This window comes from Micropterus salmoides, unplaced genomic scaffold (genome assembly GCF_014851395.1).
Source record: "Micropterus salmoides isolate LMB-PRFRI ecotype aquatic unplaced genomic scaffold, ASM1485139v1 Ms_hic_scaffold_14, whole genome shotgun sequence".
NCBI classification, from domain to species: Eukaryota; Metazoa; Chordata; class Actinopteri; order Centrarchiformes; family Centrarchidae; genus Micropterus; species Micropterus salmoides.
Window position 1 is genome coordinate 20,127,924 of NW_024040485.1, and position 24,592 is coordinate 20,152,515.

General features: G+C 41.3%; 1 protein-coding gene across 1 annotated transcript in view; it reads left to right on the forward strand.

Moving 5' to 3' along the window:
- epha4b (eph receptor A4b) overlaps positions 1-24,592 on the forward strand; it is a 90,728-nt gene that overhangs the window by 61,563 nt on the left and 4,573 nt on the right. Inside the window, 8 exon segments of the mRNA XM_038718213.1 lie at positions 8,893-8,960; positions 9,772-9,897; positions 10,277-10,462; positions 18,286-18,347; positions 21,414-21,623; positions 22,814-22,963; positions 23,119-23,312; positions 24,240-24,377. Of these exon segments, the coding sequence (XP_038574141.1) occupies positions 8,893-8,960; positions 9,772-9,897; positions 10,277-10,462; positions 18,286-18,347; positions 21,414-21,623; positions 22,814-22,963; positions 23,119-23,312; positions 24,240-24,377 (1,134 nt within the window).

Consider the following 24,592-nt stretch of genomic DNA (forward strand, 5'->3'; position numbering starts at 1 on the left):
TCTAGCAGAAAGACTTCTCAGTCTCACTAATAGAGAGCTGTAACAGCTCTATCCTTTTTACACAATAGCTTGTCCTGTGATGTCATGTTTGTGCGCGTAAGCTCTTTTACCTCCGCAGCATCTGTTGTGCAGCCCAGGGTTATTCTTAAAACTTAATGACACAAAAGAGGAGAGGAAGGATGGAAAGGGGGGGGGTCGTGTGCTGATGGAAACATGCTGTTGAGAGAGGAGGGCAGAGTTAAGGGGTAGAGAGAGAAAGAGACTTCTGAGAAACTGAAGAACACTAATTGAGTGTAAAACAGCAATAGTGTGTGTGTGTTTGTGTTTGTGTGTGTGTGTGTGTGTGTGTGTGTGCCTTCCTGCATGTTTGGATTACAAAGGCAATTTTTTATTTAATTAACAACACCAAAGACTAAAAGTAAGAAAAATTGGTGAGGGTTTTTTAGTTGTGGGAAATAATAAAAAAAAATCACACGCTTGCTTTTGAACCACAAATTAACGAAAACAGGAAATTGAAGGAAAAAAACGGAACATAGGCACAAATAATGGACCCATGTTTGCCATAATACTTATGGTGAATTTAGTAAAGGTAAAATTCAGCCAATGCATTCCCTTCCATGTGGGTGGTGTTGGTCTGTTTGCTTGATAATTACGATTTGGCAGCCAGGAGATTCTGTGTAAACCAATATTAAACAAAACAGGCCGGTTTGGGGAAGTGTGTGTGTACATACATGCAATGACGATGATGTGTGTGTAATGTATTAGACAGATTTGTATGTGCTGCTTGGATGCTGGTGCTTTCAATTTATGGAGCTAAGCTGTAGGGTGTTGCTGAATACAGCTTTGTCTGCAGAATGCCTAGAAAGTACTTACAAACAGTGCAATAATAGCAGCTAGTTGCCGCAGGTGCAAAACTGTTTCACACAGGCTTTATGCATGAGCAGATGTTGCAGCGGGTTTGATCAAATGTCCAATAAACATCAGACAAATTCAAAAACTGTTTTTGGTTGGGGTTTTAATGTTTATAGCGTATTATTGTAGCAGATACATTTGTCGGATACACACACACACACACACACACATACACAAGTGCACATATTATGATCATGACCTAATCAGGTTGTGTGTGTGTAGTAACATCATTAGGGGAATTAGTTTCACACTGATCTGTTAGCAAATATCAAGATACACTTCACTTAATGATACAGATGACATGCTCCTCTGCCTCATCTCTCTCTTTCGATTTCCTCTTATTTGACCTTTTCACCGGGTTGTTAAAAATTCTGCTACATTACACCAATTACCCAGCTCCAAACCTCACTGCTTCTCCTCCACCTCTCTCCTTTCCTTACCTTTCATTTCATTTCCCTTCCTTTCTTTCCCCCACTACCACTCTCTTTAATGAGCTAAATGAATGTTTCCAAACAGGGTGTTAATGAAACATAGACAGATTTACTAGTCATAACTCTTCAGCTAATCATTTCTCCTTCCTAATAATTAGGCAGAGCTGAGTAAATCTTTTTACACTGTGGTCAGAGAGCGCTGAGCCAGTGCCAGACACGGCCAAGACGGAGAGGAAAGAGAGGGCCAGAAGAAGAAATCTTCCTCACTTGTGTTCCTAAGCGCTCTCGGTTACAGACTTTTTTGTTTTTGTTTTTTTTTCGTGGTCATGCTGTTTTGACTCTTAATTAATTATCCTCAATCAGCTTTTATAAACCTAATAGTATATTAGCACCCACGCAGTGAACGCAGTTTGTTTTTCAGGTTGATGAACGATATTATTAATATTGCTGTGAAATAATGAGTGTGAATTTCATCCATTGATTTCATTCCAGTAATTTTTTTATTTAATAGCTTGATATTAAATGGAATCACCATTATCATGAGTAATGAGGAGAGCAGATACCCACAGCAGGGTGTGTGTGTGAGGTGGGGAGAAAGGAGGATAGATGTGTTATTTCATTGTGTCATGCCGGAGGGGTGACTAATGATTTACTGATTTAATTTTCTAGTCATTCTGATTAGCAGTGGGGGAAAAAAACAGGAAATGAAAGAGGAGAGGAGAGGAATGGAAGACAACATTTCTGTATGAATGATCCCTCTCTGACTCTTCCTTGTCTCAGAGTGTATCAATTTCTGCTCCCGTCTTCCAGCCAGCAGCCGGCCTCTAATCCTATTAAAGGTGGCCAGTCATATAAAACAAACTGGGCGGTACCACGCAGCTCAGAACTACACACACTTTATTAGATCTCTTCGTGTCTCAGGTTAACATTAGTCCAAGGTTATACACTTGCATGAAGACAGTCTCTGTCTCTCTTATATCTTGCCTCTTTCTGTCACCAATCGTCCACACAACTTTGTTTGTCTTTGGTCCGTCTCTTTGTCCCACTTTGTTTTAAGGTTCTTCCGCCATGCCTGTTCACCCTGTTCTCTTCTCTTCAGCCTTTAGTGCATAATCAAGCTTTTTATTCTGTCCTGCCAAAATTTCCCCTCGTTTGATCACTTTGCATCTCTTCTTTTCTGTCACTATGTGTTCTCTCGATTTTCTCATTCCGCACTCTTTCCCCTCATCTTTTTTTTTCTGTTTTTGCTTTAGCCATCCGCACTCTCTCTTTTTCTCCACTTCATACCCTCCATACATTTTTTTCTCCTTTCTTCTTTCCCCGCTTTTCCTCTCTGATTCAGACGGGGACTTTAGTGGCTCAGCAGACTCTTTCTATAAGAGAACTTGGGAACTGCAGGCTGTCACGGCCTTAAATACGTTATATCAGAGAATACAGTAGCATTTGTGTGACATGATGACCACATCTGTATCTGACAGAAGTCATTCTCTTAATTCCACACTGCACAGTCAAAGCTTGAGCAGCACCAGCAAACTAAAACGACAACAGAATCACTGAGTAGTGGGTTTAATTGTCTGAGGAAGTACAAATCGGTGCAACTCAGTGCAGTAGATATTGTCTCCCACTCTTTATAGCCTGGAGTTAGACTGAAGGGGAAATGGAAGCAGCATAAGAGCTTGAGGCTAATAGACCAATAAATGAAGACTTGGCATAATAGTGACAATATCGGAATAAGGAGGCGGCACATTTTGTAAGATTATACATTATACATGACAAGGACCACCTGGATTTTGACTTGCTACCAGGCAACTGGATAGCCACTATCTTTAGGTCTATTTGCCACATGCTCACACAATGTGCGCAGTGAGATGCAGGGTCGCTGTGCTAAAAAGGGCTAGTGTGCAGATCAGAATCAAAATAAGAATTAGAAAAAGACATATAAACAATAAACTTAAAGATAAAATAAAGATAAAAGTCAGGTGTAGGTGGAGTGTTAAATGTCACAGTTGTAGAGCAAACTATACAATAATACTATGGTGTATGCACTCGAGTGCATAAATGAAAATGTGCAAGGCACTGAAAAAGATTCACAGAGAACAATGTGCTAGACAAGGCAGAGGACATACAGAGGAAAAAGTTCACCTAGTTCATCCTGACAGTCTGAGGGAACATATGTTCAGTATTATATGTCTCCCTAAGATTCAAACAGTAATAATCAGTAATAATATATTGTTTCTCAAGTCACTTTTTTGGAAGGTCTGACTATAATTTTTGCACCATATTTAAGGCTGGAGCTATCGCCTGACGCCCCCGTGCTCATGTGAGCTGACCTCCACATGCTATGGTTTCTTCCCAGTGTCAAGTGGACTGAATAATCCTGTCTGTTTGAGTGTGTTTATCTGTCTTGTGTTAGCCTTGTGATGGACTGGTGTTTCCATGGCTTCTGGGCAACGCTCGCTGGGATAGCATCCAGCTTCTTTGGTTGGGTCTAAGTGGGTATAAACAATGAAAGAATGTAACAGATTTATCAGTTTATTTTAGCTCCTTCCTTACATTCATACTACTGGTTACCAATGACTGGCCTCATCTTCTCCAGTTTACGGTTACATTATGGTGTTGTCCATTCCTTTTTCTCTCTCACTCTTTTTAAGCACACCTCTTGCAGCCATACAGTTGACTGACACTCTTCTCTTTGTCATCTGCTCTTAATCCGTTCATCAACTCTTATCTTTTCTCTTTTCCCCTTCAGGGAGCAGCTATGCTCGGTATGCTCCGTAATTATATAGCGCCTTTCTAGTCTTTTCGACCACTCAAAGTGATTTTACACTACATCTGCATTCACCATTCATACACTGAGCGCTCAAACAGAAACTAACATTCACACACATTCATACACTGGTGGAACAGCCACCAGGGGCAATTCGGGGTTCAGTAACAGATATGCAGCCTGGAGGAGCCAGGGATTGAACAGCCGACCTTCCGATTAACGGGCAACCCGCTCTACCCCCTGAGCCTCTATGTGTTGATAGTGTTGCACATTGTTGCTGCACTGTCCTTCTTAATCCTTCATCCGTGCAGCCAATATTGGGCGTCTCCATCACTCCTTATTTCTATCATCTTCTTTTCTGCACATGTAGCCAGTGTCCCTACTGTAAAGATTATACTCTCCTCCTTGTTGCTTCCTTTTTTACACACTTCATTTTTTTTGTAGCGCTCTTACTTCTCATAAGATGTCTTCTTTCTTTTTATCTTTAGCTCCTGTTGTTGCAGCACACAACACTACCACGCCTCTCTTTCTGTCCACTCTCCTTACGTTAACCTTCAAGCTTCTATTCCTATGGCTGCCTCTACTTCCCTCCTCGCTCTTCCCTTCCATCTGATTGCTTGTTAGTTGGTATGCAGGCTAGGACCCCCATTGTGCGTTCTTGCCTGTCAGCACTCTCTTTTTCCATCTCCCTCCCCACCTCGCTCTCTCTCTCTCTTTTTTCTCTTTCCAACTCCTGGTGTCCACTGTTTCTATCACTAAAAAAAAACACCACAAAGAAAAAGAGAGCACAGGACAGGGCCTGTTGAAGGAAAGAATTAAGAAAGAATATAACACCTTGGAGATATAAAGGGCTGGAAGGGAGAGGAAAAGAGAGGAAAATAGGGGAGGGGCTACGGCGACAATAATATATGGATGGAGTTCTATGAAGGTGTAAGCTTGCTAGCAGAATGACAAATGGGTCTCGAGTGACAGAGTATTATATTAAAAAGTAAATTGATATGCAAATGTGGAGTGTGTGGCTTTGGAGGACAGGGATAGCTTGTTGTCCTCAGTGAAGTGGAACAGAGAGAGGCAGCGAGAAAGGTGAGAACCCGGGTGTGATAGTGATATCGCAGTCCATTAAAGTGTGTGTTTTTGCGTGATTGGAGAAGGTATGTGTGCTTTGAATCTGCATGTATATACAGCTGTGTGTGTGTGTGTGTGTGTGTGTGTGTGTGTGTGTGTGTGTGTGTGTGTGTGTGTGTGTGTGTGAGATGTGTATAGTGCAGTTGGATGGTAGCTAAATGGAACAATGATTTCCCCCACAGTGACAGATAGTGCTAACTTCACACTGCAGTACAGCAGTATAAAGAAGCAGCTTGTGGCAATGCAGGAGGACTACTGTATCTCATTATAAAGTCTGTTCCAGCTCAAGAGTCTATGAATGCTCATATTGTAAAGTAAAAGCCTGCGGCATCCAGATCACTAGCAGACAATTACCCACTCAACAATCTACATGGTGACCATAACCATGTTTTCTGTCATCATATAAATACAATCATAAAAACATCATGGAATATGCCAATTATACAACTATATCTCCTACAAAATATGCATATATATTTACCTCAATAGGTTTTAGAGGAAACGTGTGTAGTTGCCTTGATATGAAGCACTGATAATATTTAGGAAACATGCAATTCCTGTACAGCTGGTGTACACAGCACAGGACTTTAAATTACAGAGACCGTGTCCCCCTGTTGTTAGGCTAAGACTAACAAGTAAGTAAGTGACGGACAAAACAGGCACACACAGGAATGAAGATTTAAAATGAAAATGGAGTACTTAAACTCAAATAAATGTAAATATGTACTTCTGGAATATCAGTAATGAGTGCAATGTTTGGATGAGTGGACTGTTGAGATGAGTGCGAACAAAACACAAAACCTAAATGTAAACTTAAGTAAATTAGCACATGGAGGCCTGGAAAGAAAAAGAAGAGTGGGATGTTAGTCGTGAATCCACTTAAATGGACTGAGGCCCAAAAATTCTCTACGTAATGGTGCCTGAACTGGAAACTGAAACTGTCTGAAACTAAACAGAACAACTCCAGAGAGATAAAATGTTAATCATGCTTTAGACAACAGTAGCGGATATTCCAGGGAAAGTGAATCTTTTGCAGATACGTTAAATGTAAAAGTTTCCTCTTATGTTGATTTAAAACATAATTCGGGCAGCATTGTTTTTCCCACATATTTGCTTGCAAATAACTTGTTTATAAACACGTTTGATTCCCAACATGTGTTTATTAGAAATTATATGAAGAAGCGGAAAATACATGATTAAAATATTGCTTTAGCCAGCAAACAAGAAGTTGGTATGACGCTGATCTGCTAGATATTGATCAGGAAATCTTCTCAATATGAGTTTTTAGAGTTAATTTTATTTATTTATTTATTTGATTGGGACAGTACATGTTAATGAACAAACATGGAATACATGCATGTAAACATGTCGGATTGTAGCTACAAGATAATTTCCATCCGTAGTCCCACAGGCTATGAGAATATATGTGACAAAAATTGGGAAAAGTGGACTATCTACACACAAGCAGCCTAATTGTTTAAACATGGAATAACTGCAAATGAGAATAATGCATACAAATGTATGATTACCCTATGACAACTATTTGTTCCGTTATGTTCTTTTTGTACTACTGCCACATGTTACCAGTTTAAAATGTTAAGTATTAAAAAACTGCGGCATCAGAAAATGGCTTCCACATTGTTCTCCAGAGTCCAGTTCCAGAGCCTCTAATAGATGAATTAAAGGTCAGTTGCAGGTAATAAATAAAATATCTATCTCACACACACACACACACACACACACACACACACACACACACACACACACACACACAGAGACAGCTGTTGGGGGGAAACAAAAGCCATATCCATGTCAGGTTTTGTGCCATGTTTAAGACTGCAGCGCTAATGATTCATGACACTTCAAACTGGAGAGGAGAAATGAGTTGCTCTGTAATTACTATGGAAATGTGTTCATTTCCCATCAAACACACACACATACACACACATAGACATCCAGCAGTGATAGGGAAGTGTTTTGAATGTGGGTGTTGGGGTTTTGCAGAACTACACGTGTGTGTGTGTGTGTGTGCGTGCACACCCCCCTTGGGATTATCACAGTTGGAGCAGAGGTGTGACCTATGTCCCCATTTCCCATATGTTCTAAACACATGCCCCAAAGCGCTGATCGTCTGTGTGAGTGTGTGTCAAGGGGGTAATGATAGTCCCTTGGTGTTTGACTGGCTTGAGCCCAGCTGATAACCAGGTGGGGCCCCAACTCCCCTTTCATAAGAACATTATGCCCCCTCCTCTTTATCCCCAAATACCAGCAACCAGTCTCTACCCTCGTGTGTGTCTGTGTGTGTGTATTCCCAAGATAGTATATTGATGTCTGGGTTATGCCATGCATTCAGGTGTGTAAAATCAACACAAGGATTAAATACCAAATGACTGAGATGTACTGAGCCTAGTTAGACCCCACCTTTCTCCCTCATTCTTAGTCGTAATGCTTCTTTTCCACTCAGAATTCTTCTTTTATTTTTTTGTCTGCTTTGTCTTTATGTAACTTCTCCTCTCTGTTTTCTTTATTAAATCTCTGCTTGCTATTTCTTTCAGTCTCCCTTTCTCCTTTGTCCTCCTCCTCTCTGCTTCTCCAAATCACATAGAGTCTTTGCTGCTGATTCCCAGTTACTCTTGGCTGCAAGCCCAAATCAATTTATCTTCACGATGGACAGACATACTGATTGGTTGCTGCTTTACCTGCATGACACTCAAGGAGGATGGGATAAGAAGGGAAAAGGGAGATGAAAGGAGGCCATGTAGTATTTATGTTGTGCTTAGTACCTCGTTACATGAAACTGCTTTTACATTTTATGTTTTCTGTCCTAAAATCTGCTGAATTTAAAAGAGCCGTTAATCTCAGAGACAGTGTTATGTGTTATTAAGGCTGTTAAACACAGTTTTGGAAAGAAAGTCCGCTGACGCAAAAATATGACACTCCCAACATCCCACAAGAACACACACACTAAAAAGCATCCCCCTGTGAGGTCTGTAAAACAGAATAAGTTTAACACTTCCTCTCAGCTGGACGGCAGGATTGAGTTGATCAATTCGTCAATATTTTGTCTTGATCATTGGACTGACCAACGCCGCAGGGTGTGGGCATGTGTGCACAGTGGGGTGGGAAGAGGGCACTGATGTGTGCATTTGTGTGTGTGACCTATGGTAATATTTAAGGCAGTGGTTAACGACCAGAGGGGTCCATAGATAAGAATGAGAATAAAGAGGAGTGCTTTATGCGTCCATCTGCCTCTGAGACAGACAGACACACACACACACACACACACACACACACACACTCTGCATAACAGCTTAGAGGGAAGTGTGGAACTGACAGGCAGAAGCATAAAAAAACAAGAATAGTTTGTTTTATTTTCCACCAGGCTTATCTTATACAGAGGGCTGGGTGTGTGGAGACAAAAGAAAATATTTAGTTGTTCATACACACAGCGTAGCAGGGGGGTTTCCTGGAAATATCATAGATTTAATATATGCACCTGTGTGCAATTGCACAATGCACATATGCACCCAAGGGAATGTTATCTTCCACAGACATGCTGTAATGTTACATTAGTTTATGTGTGGTGGGAAAAGAGTCTATACTGTGTATACAGGTTTATATGCAGGAAAATAATCCAACTGCACATATCTTTTTCAGGCACTGTGGATATATCAAAGCCAAGCAGGACCCTGATGAAGAGAAGATGCAGTTCCAACATGGCCGAGGTAAAGACACAAACATATATACTGTACACACATACTAATGTCTGTATGTTTATTGCTATCAAAATGGAAACGTTTCAGTTTATTATGTGACATACTGAAATTAATTTTAAGTATTAACTAAAGTTATAGCATGATGCATACAAATACATTTAAAAAATACATCTTTGAGTTTGACAAATAAAAAAAAATTTGTTCTTATGCAAGAACCCCCATACACAGACATAACATGTCTTTAAACCACACTTCACACCCACCTGCAATGAATCACATCACTCCCTAAATGTATAACTATAAACAAAAGACAGGATGAATATTATATCACTTTGAAAAATACTCCAAAGTGACAACAACCTGAAAATCTTTATTTCTTCACATACAACTTTGTGGCACACCTTCAAATGAATCATAAGCACTGAAACTGTTAAGTCTCCAAATTTGTAGCATTCCCAGCTGAATAATCCACATTGTTTCACACTATCTTGCACAAATGTTTGCTGGCAGAGACAAGCTCCTTATGGGTTCCTGTTAAAATTATGAGTCATTTTAACACCATTGCTAACAAAGTAGTTATGTGTTTAATTATGTAATAATTTGTAATGTCATTCAACCAGAAACCCACGCTCAAGCTATTTCAACATGAATTCACACTACTGAAATGTTTAAGTACAGTGTCTGCTGCTTCTTCCCTAGAGGGATTAATAACCTATTAATACTATTAATTTACCTGCAAAAGCTGGCTATATATGAGTACAGTGAGCATTTCTCTTTTTTATTTATCTTTCCCTATTTCTCCACTTTTCCACTCATCCAGTCAAGCTTCCAGGCAGCAGGACCTACATCCATCCTCACACCTATGAAGACCCCAACCAGGCTGTCAGGGACTTTGCCAAAGAGATTGATGCTTCCAATATTCGCATAGAGAGAGTCATTGGAGCTGGTGAGTTGGCAGTAAAACAGCAGTAGACTATATTAATAAGGACAGTAAATTATTTATTTGACAGAATTCAAAATACTTTAACTATGGTTGATTTTTAGGGATTCAACTGAGTCATGTCAGCATGTATGAATATTTTTCCTTATTTGTGGCAAAGTAAAGTTAACATTGAAGTAGCAACTGTAAAATGAAATAATTTAGTTTTTTTTAAATATCTCAATGCAATTTAGAGTCATTAGTAATGACAATGTTAGAGTAACTAGATTTATATATATATATAACAAAAATACAGATAAGAGCTCAGATATTCATCAGTTGTACAAGCTCTTATCTTACATATAATTTAATCATGGCTTTTTGGTCTGTGTGTGTGTGCATGTAGGAGAGTTTGGGGAGGTGTGCAGTGGTCGGTTGCGTGTGCAGGGAAAGAGAGAGATCTACGTGGCCATCAAAAGTCTGAAGGCAGGATACTCTGACAAACAGAGGAGGGACTTCCTGTCTGAGGCGTCCATCATGGGACAGTTTGACCACCCGAACATCATCAGGCTGGAGGGTGTCGTCACAAGATGTGAGTGTCGAACAAAATATTTACTTCATCCTGCGTGTACGGGTGATTGATGTGTTTGTCTAACCATACACTGTAGTAAATGTGTGTGTCTGTCACATACCTGTGTGAGACGCAGCAGTGCTGCTGGTGACATAAACAGGACTTGACCCTGGAAAAGATAAAGGCTCCATTACCATGGTAACACACTGATGACGCATGGCGGAGTGCATGTGAACGGCGACTGTCCGCCTCTCAAACGGCTACTTGTTTACTTCACATGATCGTGTTAGGCAATTAGAGCGAGTGTGTGTGTTCATAGACACGGGTCTGGTTCAACAAGATGGCTGATGTGTTATTGCTGTGCCTCGCCCTCTCAATCACACTGTCTCTTTCCCCCTGTCCATCTATCTCTCTCTCGTCTTATATCTCACGCTCCTGCTTTCTCTCTCAGTCATTGTCTGTCTTGTCTTCTCCTTCAATTGTTCCCCATTTCTCTCCCTTTTTCTCTCAGTCTCCTCTCCTGTCCCTCTACCACTGTCTCTTTCTCTTTGTAGCCCTCAGAATCCGTCAAAACTAAGCCAGCTAAAATTGAAAACACATTTTTTCCCCTAGACAAAATTTGAAAGGAAACACCAAAACTTTCTCCGGGTATGCGTGCCTTTATGACCCAACAGTTATCACAAACAAAATGCAAAGCTTTTTTTTGCGTAGCGTGGTTCTTCTCATGATTGGTGAAATGGTGTAACAATGGCAAATGTCAAGTAGAGTTTACATTATAATCATCATTGACCAGTACTGACCATAAATAAACTTGTTGTGAGAAAAAAAGGTTTAGGTTTAATTGTTTTATTTTGTCCTGATAAAGCTAAATTATTTCATTTATGACGTCATCTACTTCCGCATGTACTGACTTGATGGGCTGGTTTCACTCAGCTTCCATTGGAATAAATTACTTTCAATTTTGGCTAATCCAACAATGTGTGATGTTGTGTATATAGTGTATGTGTATGCCACTGCTCTGTTCCTCTTCTGCTATGACACCGTGTTAGAGATCTACAGACAAGCAAAAGAAGTAGAGGGAGACACTTGCTACAAAGAAACAGAATTGTAAACATGCGGCATACAAATAACCACCCCCCACCCCACTCCCCCTTTCCCTCTGTCACACACACAAAGATCTTCAGTCCATCGCACAACGGTGCTCAGTGGCACTTAGACTAACAATAAAAGAGCAAATGCATATGCATAGGCTTTTATCATGAATATTAATAATTCATAAAGTTAATTGGATGTGTTTTTAGCTTCATGAATATTCAGCAGCATGCATACTAAGAATGAGACCCCACTGAATTTCTTATTCATTTCCTCTCACTCTGTCATTCTTTCTCTCTCTCATTGTCTAAATAATGCTTGACGTTAGCTGTGACCTTTGGTTAGGAAGCTTGAGGCAGTTTGTAGAAGTACTACAGCAACAAACTAAACAAATGTGGGTTTTTTATTATTATTCTGACAGGCAGACATAATTATGGGGCTTTATTTCTTCACACACTATTCTGATTTAAAATACCAGAATAAATTCAAGAATTATTAAACAAATCCCTGAACCTTCGTGACATAGGACAATAGCGGAGTTGACAATAGAAACAGCTAAAGAGCAGAACTCTGGCTTGACGAGCACCTTACTTAAACACAATAATGTGCGGTTTACTTTGCTGTGCTCAATGATTATAAAAATATGTTCTTGCATGTTGTTTTGGGGTGTGTGGATGTGACTACTTTTGTCTACTTTTCGATGTGTTTCTCAGTGCCTCTCTTCTCACCTGTCTTCACGGCACATTGAGAAGCTGATAGAGCCACTCAGAAACAAATCTCACTAGCGGAGCAGTAATTTCACAGGTCACAGCCCAAGGTGCGTATCTGCGAGTGAGGGGGTGAGAGTTGAGATGGGTCAATAATTCCTTCAGGCCTTTTTCTCAAACACCAGCTGGTCCCTTCACACTGCCCTCAGTCTAATCAGGCAGGCTGACCCTGACTGCTCTGGGCTCAGGTGTGTTGGATTGGTTTGTGTAGGTGTTAGTAGTGGAGTCAGCAGGAGTACTATTGGTTGGAGTAGTACCACTGAGGTGTCAGCAGAAGCAGCAGTGGTAACAATATTTAAAGCAGTAGTAATGATACTGCAGCAATAGCAAACATTTACTGTGAGGATATCAGCCACTCTAGTATTTGCCTGGTGCTAGGAGACTGGAGTCAGCATAGCATAAATACTGTAAACAGGGGGAAACAGCTATCCTGTCTTTGTCTCAACTATCAGTTGGTCAGAAAACATTTCAGCTCTACAACGTAACAATACAGGAATACACACACGAAAATGGTGCCTATGCCCAAGCACATGGATGTATTCACATCAGAGTCAAATGTAAAGTTTGTGGTGGGAGAAAGGCCAAAAGTCTGGGGTGTTTTGCCATTTACTTGTCCACAATTGACTAGTTATTTTTGCAATTATCAAAATACTTAATAATGGACTTATGTTTCAGCTCTACAGTGTAACAGCACAGGAAGCAGGAATGCTAGTAATATTAGTGGTATAAGTGTTCTTGTTGATGTTGCAGAAATTGCAGACTTTGTCGTAGCTGTTATAATCAGATATAGTCTTACAAGTACCACGGTCAGCAGTAGTAGGTGGCAGTTGTGTTAGTACTAATGGTTGTAATGGTATTTATTGTAATTTTGCACAGTTGTATTTTGTATTGGGTGTGTGGATGAGTTGGCTCTGCATTTTCCTCCATTCTTCGTGTGTGTGTTCTCTCCGCTTAAAACCACATAAGCCTTCAGCCCCTGCCGTGTGCCACTTTAATAGCCTACTCTGCTGTCTGCCACCTGATTGTTGCTATTGTCATGCTAATAAGAGCGCCACATGCAGGAAAAGAGAAAAAAATAGATTTTTCTTTTCTCTATCTGTCTCTCTACACATCAGGAAAGTACATCAATCTGCCACCCCCCCATCTCCTTATCTTCTCTTCATCTCCCCGTTCCTCATTTTATCCATCCGTCCTTTATGTTTTACAATCACTGCAACAATCGGCTCATTTGGAAAACCCTCAATTATCGAGCTCCATCTCATCTGCCCACATCGCGCGCGCACACACACACACACAGACACACACATAAAAAAGGCTGCTCTACAAAGGTGCTGTTAAATCGGCAAAACCACACGTCTTTTCCACCCGTCTTCTGTTTGAAGAAACTAGTGATTAGTTTTAACTGTGTGTCTTTGTGCTCTGAACAATAAGTATTTCAATGTTTCCTGTCAGAGTGTTTGAAATTATTCAGGGTTTTGAATATGTATGCAGATGTGGAGATTGGACAAATGAGGAAGAGGGGAAACAGGAGGAGGGGAGCGTGGAGGGGAGCGTGGAGAGAAGGTGACGACGGGTGCGGAATGGAGGGAAGAAAGGGGGGATAGATGGATGAATGAGATAGGATACAAGAGCGAGGAAATGAGAGAAGATGGGGCTTGAGAACAAATGAGGGCAACGGGGAAAGATGTGCGAAGAGATTCGAGGAAAAGAGGGGTTGGACCGACGAGAGGAGAGATGACGAAGAGACAAATGTGAGGAAATGAGAGAAGATGAGAAAGCCAAGAGGTAGGAGGAGAGGTGAAGAGCGGAGTGGAGATAAGGTTATTGAGTTTCTGTCTCTCTGCTTCTCCGCACCCCCTCACATGGACCTTCCCAGAACAGAGATCTGTTCTGTGTTAAAAGCACTGTATCACTTAGTTTGGACCCTTAACATTAATCAATACAGCAGTTATTTCATTTTCTCGTTTGTACCTTGGGCCGTCTCATTCAATATTGCGGTAATGTGGCCCACTGGCGCACACACAGATAGCCACTCATAATGTAATTGTTTGGATGTATACAGACTCTATCACTTTCGTTTACACTCACACCGACACACACAGAAACTCATAATGTAATTTCCCAGATATACTGTATACACATTGTCTCTATCACTTTCATATACACACACACACAAATCCTTGTGTCACTATCTTCGTGGGTACCCGTCATTGACATAATGCATTCCCAAGCCCCTTATCCCTAACCTTAACCATCACAACTAAAAGCCCTTTAATCTTGTGGGGTCCAGCATTTTGGTCCCAATTCAAATTCTCACACACACACACACACACACACACACACACACACACACACACACACACACACACAGCTATCACTAGCCATCATCTGGACACCTGCCATACAGAATTATCCCTGAAACTCTGAAAGATAGCAGAGGTTAGCAATTAAACCGACCACACGCACTCAACGCTGCACGTTAGCTTGTTTCGTCTGGTGTCAGCATAAACACACACTCGATGATACAATGAATCCGAATCACTTCTTGTTGCGCCTTCATCACATGCCATCCACATATCAAATACACACACACACACACACACACACATTCACAGGCTAGATGGGATCCTCTCCAGCTTGTCATGGAGCTCCTCTACGCCAAACGTTCACCAGCGCTCCTCAATTTCCTCCTGAAAGGACATAATTAACTAATCACATTCATATTCATTGAAATTTATTGCCTTTCTTCGCCTTCAGAAATAACACAGTCGTTTGCGGAGCTAAAAACACCTCCCAGTGTATGGATGTGTGTGTGTGTGTGTAGATTGGGTATTGATGTTCTGCCAGGTGGAGTGTGTTATTGAATGGATCAGAGAGGAGTTTGCTCTTTTTTACAGCTCTTCATTAGGTGAAAGTAGAAAATGTTGTCTCTGCTCTCCTCAGGATAAAGCTAGGATCATTTAGGACTCACGTGTGTGTGTGTGTGTGTGTGTGCGTGCGTGCGTGTGTGCATCTTATCTGGTCTCACGATTCAATTTGATTACGATTATCAGGTCAACGTTTCGTTTCGATTCCTCGTTGCATCACCTTAAGTGTGGGAATTTCTAGGCACCTCATTACGATTACGCTACGATGCGATTGTAAAACAAATATGATAAAAATGTATTGTTCTCACTGTGTGACTACTTGGTACTTTTAAAGCAAAGTATTTAACAATCCAAACAAGTAGGTAGTAATGAAGTGCAGATATCTAATGTTACTTCATATAAATGTAGCTAACATAGCACAGCATTATTACATTATTACAGCGTTATTACTGACCTCTGCTGCTGCTATTTTATTTCTGATGCTGCTGTTATTAGTATAGAGTCAGATGGGGGTTGAACTACGCACTTAACAATCTTGTCTTGTAAGTTGATTATCTTGTATTGAGCACCATGGGCCTTGAGAAAAGGCATTGGGTTCATTGTGTAACGTTACTCGATATGTGAATGAATGACAACAAATGAAATTGAACTAGCAGCCAAAAAGAGCTTCCAGACCGCAGTCTTAAGAGATATTAGCTAACTTTAGCGTTAACTGCCTTAACTTATCCAGCAGTTGGAAAACAACAGACAGACTTTAATAAATGGACACACAATGACCTATACTGTACATTTACTGCTAGACTGAAGCGTAGCGCTCATCTTTTCCTCTGCTCGGCTGCTTTCACTGTCAGTTCCGCCTTTTTCGTTCCATCAACATTACCTTATCAATTAACCTCTTGCTAATCAATTATTGACATTTGTGAATCGATTCATAATCGTCCAAGTCCAAATCACGATGCATCTAAAAATCTATTATTTTCCACACCCCTAGTGAGTGTGTGTGTGTGTGTGTGTGTGTGTGTGTGTGTGTGTGTGTGTGTGTGTGTGTGTGCGCGTGCGCGTACATGCCAAGCTTACGTGGTCCTCTAAGCCGAGATAACAGGACAAATGTGTTTCATTGTGCTTTTCTCTCTTGACCACATCTAACACCGTGGGCCTGAAGGTAATATTGTCCCTCACTGGTCACATACATGGGCTTACACACACACACACACACACACACACACACACATGTAGCACACATATAAACACACACTCAGAACATAATTGGTTTTCAGAGGGAGGTTTTCATAGCTCTTTTCCATTTCATGGCTGTTTTCTTTGTAGACTATGGATGTCTGTCTGTTCTGTATGGATACACACAGAATAATACATGCATTCAAATACACAGGGTCTATAATCTGAGACACAATTAAACACACACACACACACACACACACACACACACACCTCTACTAGGCGGACAGAAGGCTGTGAGGAGTCAGACCTCCTTTCAGTCAGGATCAATCCCATCAACTGTTTTATCTGTGGCTGTGAATCACACACACAAAAGCACTTATGCTCTCCACCTCTGATCAGAGCTGAAATCTGGCGGTCATCATCGTGCTGTCCCTCCCCACTTGCCATGCCATGAACCAGCTCTCTCTCTCTCTCACACACACACACACACACACACAGAGCGACACACCACACAAAACACAAACCCCGTGTGGAGATAAATGTGACCAGCAGTCCTCACCCCCAGCAGAAGAAAATCCAATTCTCTTTCACTTTTATCCCTGAGACTAATGTTACTGTCAAAGAAGACACCACCACCAGAGACCAGGCGACTCTGTTTGTGTGTGTGTGTGTGTGTGTGTGTGTGTGTGTGTGTGTGTTTGGTGCAGTGAGATAGTGAATTCATTTAAGGTGATGTATTGCTGTCTTTACCTACTATCTCACTGTAGGCCTCGGTGGTGTTGTTCATGCCTTTCCATGACAAGCTTTTGACCCCTCCTCTTCCTCTTCTCTCCTTTCCTCCTCCCATCTTTCCTTCCCCTCTTATCTTTTAACCCTTTGCTTCTTTTGTGCAATTCATGTTTTGCCTTTACACTCCTTCATCTTTTATATTAGTTATCATTTCTTTCCCTGTTTAACTTTTTCTTTCAATTCATTTTCAATTTCAACTTTTAATTCATTGAAGCTTTATAGGCATGACACAAGTAGTTACAAATAACAGTTAAATAAAAATAGAAATACTCACAATGAGAAAATTGTCTGTATTACAGTTTGTAGAAAGAGTTTCACTCTGCCCTTTCCTTAGAATCTTGGAAGAGAAGGAAAGAGTGTGATTTCGGGAACATGTTGGTGTTCTTCATGAAAATATCCTATAAACAGACTATCACTGCCTTCACTTCTACAGTTTCTGTATCCCTCTTGTGCTGTCTTTATCTCTCCCCCAGGTCTTTTCCCAACATCTCTGAGCTCTGTTTGGGGAAATGTGACCTATTCATCACAACTGACATAGTCTGTGTTTATAAGCTACACGCACATACAAACACACACACACGCACACCACCACCATTTGCACTGCACATTGCATGTTTGTTTGTGATTGGCAAACACGCGCACATGTGCGTACATGTGATTGCAGGTACTTTGTTAATCATTTGTAAGCCCCACCAGATGCCATGCATGGGACCATAGTGCGTAGGGCCTGTCAGTCATCCATCGCTATATCGCACAAACATGCACACAGACACACACTCATGCACGTGCAGGTGCATAGCGATCCAACCACAACCCCCTTCCCCTTGAGGCTGATTAGTATTCATGAGATCTCAAGAGGCCCCCTTATACACACACACACACACACACACACACACGCACACACATATTTTGGTGGATTGGTCCATTCTAATTATCTCCTGGCGTTTATGGAGTGGGCTGATTAGAAGCTGTCAGTGTGACTGATGACGACATGCCATGTTATCCCCTAGAGAGAGGCAGAGTGACAGAGAGGAAGGCTGGTCACAGCTGTGGACTCCACTACTTCTCTGTCCTCGACTCTTTATAGTTGGCGTCTTTCTTCCTTGTAATTCTGCCCCACTAACAGCTGCCTTGTTATGTGCCTCCGTAGGTAAGCCAGTGATGATCATAACAGAGTTCATGGAAAACGGATCTCTGGACACTTTCCTCAAGGTGAGTCGCAGCTCAGCTGGAAAGAACACAGCGCTCACATTTTCTCCAAGGTCAGGGCCACAAGTCTTTACAAAGGCCACATGGAAAATGATGTCCCAGGTGTAAAGAGTTTGAAATTGTAGTGTTCATTCCCCCAAATTGCTGTACTTGAGGACACATGCTTTTAAAAATATATAAAAAGGAAATTGTCTTTCATCTCTCAAAGCTGGAGAATTCAATCTATAAAAGCTTTACAAAGTCCACCATGGACTTAAGTTTAGTTGATCAAAAGCTTAAGTTAACAAGTATACTTTAAAACTAGCTGATTAAAGTTTCTAAATGTGTTTCTAAACCACATTAGCAGTTTAGCACAAACTAACATTATTCCTTAACAGATAAATGTGTGCAGCTAGGAATGACACATCTGGCAATTTTCAATATAAAAAAGGCGACACATCTTCACTAAATGGTCCAGTGAAAGTAATAGAATCATTTCCATCTGTAATTATAAATAGAGTCTTTTATATGTTGAGTTGAAGTGACTGAACAGTAAAAACAGTAAGGTAAAAGAGTGAAAGTCAAGAAGCTGCAAGAAACATGCCATCAGTATACAGTATGTACATGGAGGTAGGGATAGTAGGGGTAGTCATAATATATTCAGTATGCGTACACAGACACTGAACTTTTTCTTTAGTAATAATGGTCAGAGAAGTGGTTGAGATCAGAAACATTCAGATGGATGCGTGGCCTCCCCACACTTTCATCACATGATGTTTGATGCTGGGTTTATGAAATGCACTTAGTGTCCATATCCCAGAAAATGGCATCAGACTGCTGACAAATGGGTAATAAAACTGAGAAAGTGCATTGCTTTGTGTGCAACATTTGCTCTGTCAGGGGATTCAAAAGTGAACAGTTCACTTCAAATTGAAAGTAATATCACAAAAGGCATATGGTTGTTAAGAGTCAAGACAGCAACTGAGAAAAAACATTGAAAATCACCTCCAAAATGCCAAAGAGATTTAAGGGAAATCAGCTTCATCATGAATGGACAGAGGAATACAGTCAGCATAGACATTTAATATGCTGATGAAGTTTCTGAAAATAATCTCAGTACAGAGACTGGTTAGAAAAAAATACCGTTTGTAGAGCAAGTGATGGAGCACAGAGTTCGGGCAAGAGTATTACAAAAGTAAGTCCTGAAAAGCAGACTTTACTCAAGGTTATTACTGAATCTCTTATCAGTTAACATATTTAAAAATCAAAGGAACACTCTGGGGGTATTAATATATATTATAAAACATTATGTCAAGAGTTAGAAGAGCCAATCACTCAAACTGATGTTTTTAAAGAATTTGTTGTAAAAGCCATCCTCTTAAACATATCACAACCCTGTACATATATTATGTTTATTTAGGAAATCTTAAAATTATTTACACAAAAATTATGGATTTTTATTTAATGGCAGATGCAAAAGACAAGAATATAATGTTTTGATAAATGTGTGATTCATGATTCCTGTTCATACAAAATATGTGGCAAGAAGAAGCAAACGTGCAGTATTGATTTAGCTGTGGAGCCCCGAATTGGGTTTTTGCATACACTCAGCTGAATATCTTTTTGCAGCCCCGGTGTGTCACATTGAAAGTCCCCCTGATTCATATTCAGAGTTGTTTGTCAGCCAATAAAATCACTGCGGTTCTCCAAAGCCATTAAGCCTGTGATGATAGGCCCATCGCTAAATAGACACCAATCCCATCAGCAGCACTGAAGCAAAATGAAATGAAATCTGACAGATATAAAAATGGCTAAGGCATAGTGTCCTGAAACACAGATACACGCATGTTGTGTGTTACAGTATGTATTGTAATGAGGGTCATAAAGAGTGTCCACAGTGGCTCAATATAATTATGGAATCAGTTTTATGGGTTTTACAGCTGATCCGTGCTCCTGACATCCATATGTGTCTTTAATTATGCTGACCATTTATTAAGCAGCTGTCCCTAAGAAATAACAAAACCACCGTTCTGTCTGTTCCTCTCTTGGTCTCCTTGTTTCTATCTACAGTATCCTTTCCTTTATTACATTTCCCTTTTAGTTTTCTCATAAAGACTTAATATGCCAGAATATGCCAAAAAGTCCATCTTTCCATCTTCACCTTTCTCGTCTGTCTTCCTCATTTTCTAGTCCAACCTATCTGCCCTGCATTTGTCTCCTCTCTCTTTCCCTGCCCTGCCCACCCTCCCTCCTCCTTCCTGGCAATACAATGTGGTGGGCAGATTGATAGAGGAAGTCTGTAGGTTTGTTGGACAGTCCAATCAATCAGCATCTCACAAAACCACCGGCTAATTAACTTACCCCACAGCTGCCGAGGGAGAGAGAGAAAGAACGATAGTGGGGTCGGGGGGTGCACAGATGCAGAAAGATGAAGGAAAATAGATGGATAGATGGAGACTGAAACAAAGTAATGCAGAGTTCTTTCTCTCTCTCTCTGTCTGAGACAGAGACTGAGGAGGGACAGAGATGGATTGAGAGGACAAAGAGACAGAGGGAAGGAGGGATGATATGAAGTAGAGAGGGTGACTGATAACATGGATGGCTTTTTAACGGGGACCGTTGGCCCAGGGCAGAAATAATTGGCAGAGGAAGGTGAGCTGGACCGTCATCGATCAACAGGCTCTGCTCTCTGCCAAAGACAGCTCAAATCTGAAATCCAGTGAGCTCTGCTTTGGCACACAGTCAGTGTTAGAGATGAAAGTTTTGTCTGCTCTGTCAGATCCAATCCTCTGCAAGTACAATTATTTTTGTGATCCTCCAATAATCCACGGGTGGAGAAATTCATCTTTTTGTTTGCCACCCTCCAGAGAGAGGTCAAAGTACAGGGTTAGCAAGGGCCGGAAGGGATTCAGAGTCTTGCTCAAGGACACTTCAGAAGCGAATTGCTGCCATTATGGATGCTTCAATCCTGGCTCCAACCTTCATTTCCAGCTGAGGTGTTGAAGGCCCCAGTCCTAATAATTATGCCACCCTGCTGCAGCTTAATGTCAGCATTTACACTTTGCACTGTCTCCCTGTCTCTCCCTCCAGAAACATGACGGCCAGTTCACAGTGATCCAGCTGGTTGGCATGCTGCGTGGCATCGCCTCAGGTATGAAGTACCTGTCAGACATGAGCTACGTTCACAGAGACCTGGCAGCTCGAAACATCCTGGTCAACAGCAACCTGGTGTGTAAGGTGTCTGACTTTGGCCTGAGTCGAGTTCTGGAGGACGACCCAGAGGCTGCCTACACTACAAGGGTAAGACACACACTCACAGACTGTGGCTGTCATAAATAAATGTTATCTCCAATTACAGTCCATCTGCCCATTGACCTCTACATTGTTAGATTCAGTCCAAAACCAGAATGTATGAATGCATACACACATCAGCCTCCCCTTCATTTTTATGGGCCTATATTTAGTAAAATCAAAGAAGTCTTTGGTACAACACCATCCTCTCACAAAGTACAGAGAGACTGAAGAAACTCAAACGTCAGTGAGTTAAACCACTGTGGAGTAACTCATCTAAAATGCCCACAAGGAGATGGCATTATTCATATTCATAGGAAGTGTTGGGGATGTTATTTTTAATATGGCATTAGCATTGCCCTGGGAGGAGTGTATCAGCCACTGACTACTCTATTGCAATCACACACACACTCCTACTGATGTCAGGAGACCTAGATGGAGAGCTGCAGGCATGGGGGGGGGGGGGGGGGGGGGGGGGTTAAGGCAGAGATGGGGAAGAGACAGAGAGAGAGAGGAGTGGATATCAAATAAGACTGAGATAGAGGGAGGCGGAGAAGAGAGGGAAAATAAGGGAAGGCAGGGGAAGGATCCAGTGAGAGCAGTTAAGAGAAAAAAAAGAGAGGAGGGGGTAGGGGTGGACAGGGGCTGGTGGAAACAAAAGTACAGTGCCGAGTGACTTGGCAGCTTTGTCTTTTATTTGACTTTGACCAAGCAGAGATGGGAATGCTAGGTGGTGCAGAGGCAGCTGCCGCATGTTAAAAAGCTGAACCGAGCCCTATAGAGGTACGGTATGTTTTGTGTGTGTGTGTGTCTGTGTCAGACAGAGTGAGAGAGAAGACAGGGGTATCTTACTGCCTACTGTGTCTATACAGCGGGCTTTATGGAATCCTTTTGATCTGTGCATCAACCACAAAGGCAGGAGACGAAGGAAAGCAAAAAGAAATTCACTGCAAAAGAAAGTCAAGTGCAAGAGTAAACACTGGAGCAAAAGTAACACTACTGTATGTTGTGAGCACATTAGAGAGAGGAGCTGGTTTGTTAAGTTGGTGTTTTAATCTCACCTGCTTTGCTCTTAAAAGCAGCGGTGCACCAAACATGTCTGTAGCCACCTACTCTTGATTTATTATGGCCACAGTTTTACAATATTGACATGTTCAGTGTGCCAAGAATGTGCTGACCGTGTTCTGACCCATCTACAGGGAGGGAAGATCCCAATCAGATGGACTGCTCCAGAGGCCATAGCCTACAGGAAGTTCACCTCTGCCAGTGACGTGTGGAGTTACGGTATCGTCATGTGGGAGGTGATTTCATACGGAGAAAGACCCTACTGGGAGATGTCCAATCAGGATGTGAGTCACAAACACAAAGTCATTTACATGACTAAAAATTATTTTTCCTCAATCTTCAGCTCAATTCTTAACTATGAAACTGGATTTTCCTGCACATTTGCATTTCCCTCTTGTATCGATCGGAAAACTTGATATTTCATCCTCTCTCCCTGCAGGTGATTAAAGCAATAGACGAGGGCTACCGTCTTCCCGCTCCAATGGACTGTCCCGTGGTGCTGCACCAGCTCATGTTGGACTGTTGGGAGAAAGGACGCAGCGACAGGCCAAAGTTTGGACAGATTGTCACAATCCTGGACAAGCTCATCAGAAACCCCGCCAGCCTCAGAGAGCTGGCCAACAGCTCGGCATGGTTAGTGGGAAGAAAACTACAAAACTATAAATTAAAGCTGTAAATTCACTTTCACTGACACACGCGTAGTCTTGAGATACTTGGATTCGATTAGATGAAGGTACATGCAAGACATTATCACTGCCTTAGATCTACATTGTGAATGTAGTTTGTCAGTTTCGAAAATTGTGCAAAGTAGAAAATGTCATTTTTGTCAGTAAAATCACATTCTTATCTTTTCTCAGCAATGTAATATTTGTCAGTGAAAAGGTATAAATGTTACATTGTGGGTTGGCATATGCATAGTCTCGCACTCAGTTCAGACTCTCTGCATCCCCAGTCGCACACATCCATAGACTAGCATTATTTTTACAGTTCCCTTTCAAAGCAGACAGAAAACACTAATCCCAGCACAACGGAAAAGAACAACAACAGAAGCTCAAAAGCACTAACAAGAGCTTACACATTGCAGACGCAATGCTCTATGTGACTAAAACAGTCTCTTAAGCACGGGTCTTACTGACTGTGACATGGCCTTAATTGAAGCATGTACAATACAGCACTGTTTGTAAGTGCATATTGTACGTGAGTGCAGATGCAATTAGTCCTGCATATGCAAGGTATTTAGTAAGTTTGTAGGGGACAGTAAAGGGACCAATCATTAATAATACTTAATCACTAATGGCTAGGTTTAACATTTAAGGATTATGTTTTTTGTTCATAGTGGATTTGAGTCTGTCATGCTGCAGTTTTTGAAAAACGTAAGCTATTCTGTCCACATGCAGATCCAGCACCATGATTGAGCATTAATTTCCGCTTCAAGTGTGCTGCCTACAGTTTAAATTATTATGAATGCTCTAATAAGAGTTAGATTTAACAAAACTGTTATTTAGCCACTCCACAGGACAATAGTTCATAGAGTTGTGAGTGTGCTTTGTATCCCAGCAGGGAGGACCCGTCCACCCCAGAGTTCAGTGTGAGCACAGTGGATGAGTGGCTGGAGGCCATCAAGATGGGCCAGTATAAGGAGAACTTTTCCAGTGCTGGATATGTCAGCTTGGACTCAGTCCTCTACATCAGTGTCAGGTACAGACAGCTGGTGACTCAACCCAGTTAAAATGAAACTCTCGAAAGGTCAACATTGTCAGTACAAGATATTACTTTCCACTTGAGTGTCATTTGAAATCAAAGAAGGGGATTTACACAAGTATCTTGGACATGAAACCTCTGCAGCTGCTTGGCATTTGAAGGACAATGTAGAATTTCTCTAAAAGTGTCATTAATAGATAATATATTTGTTT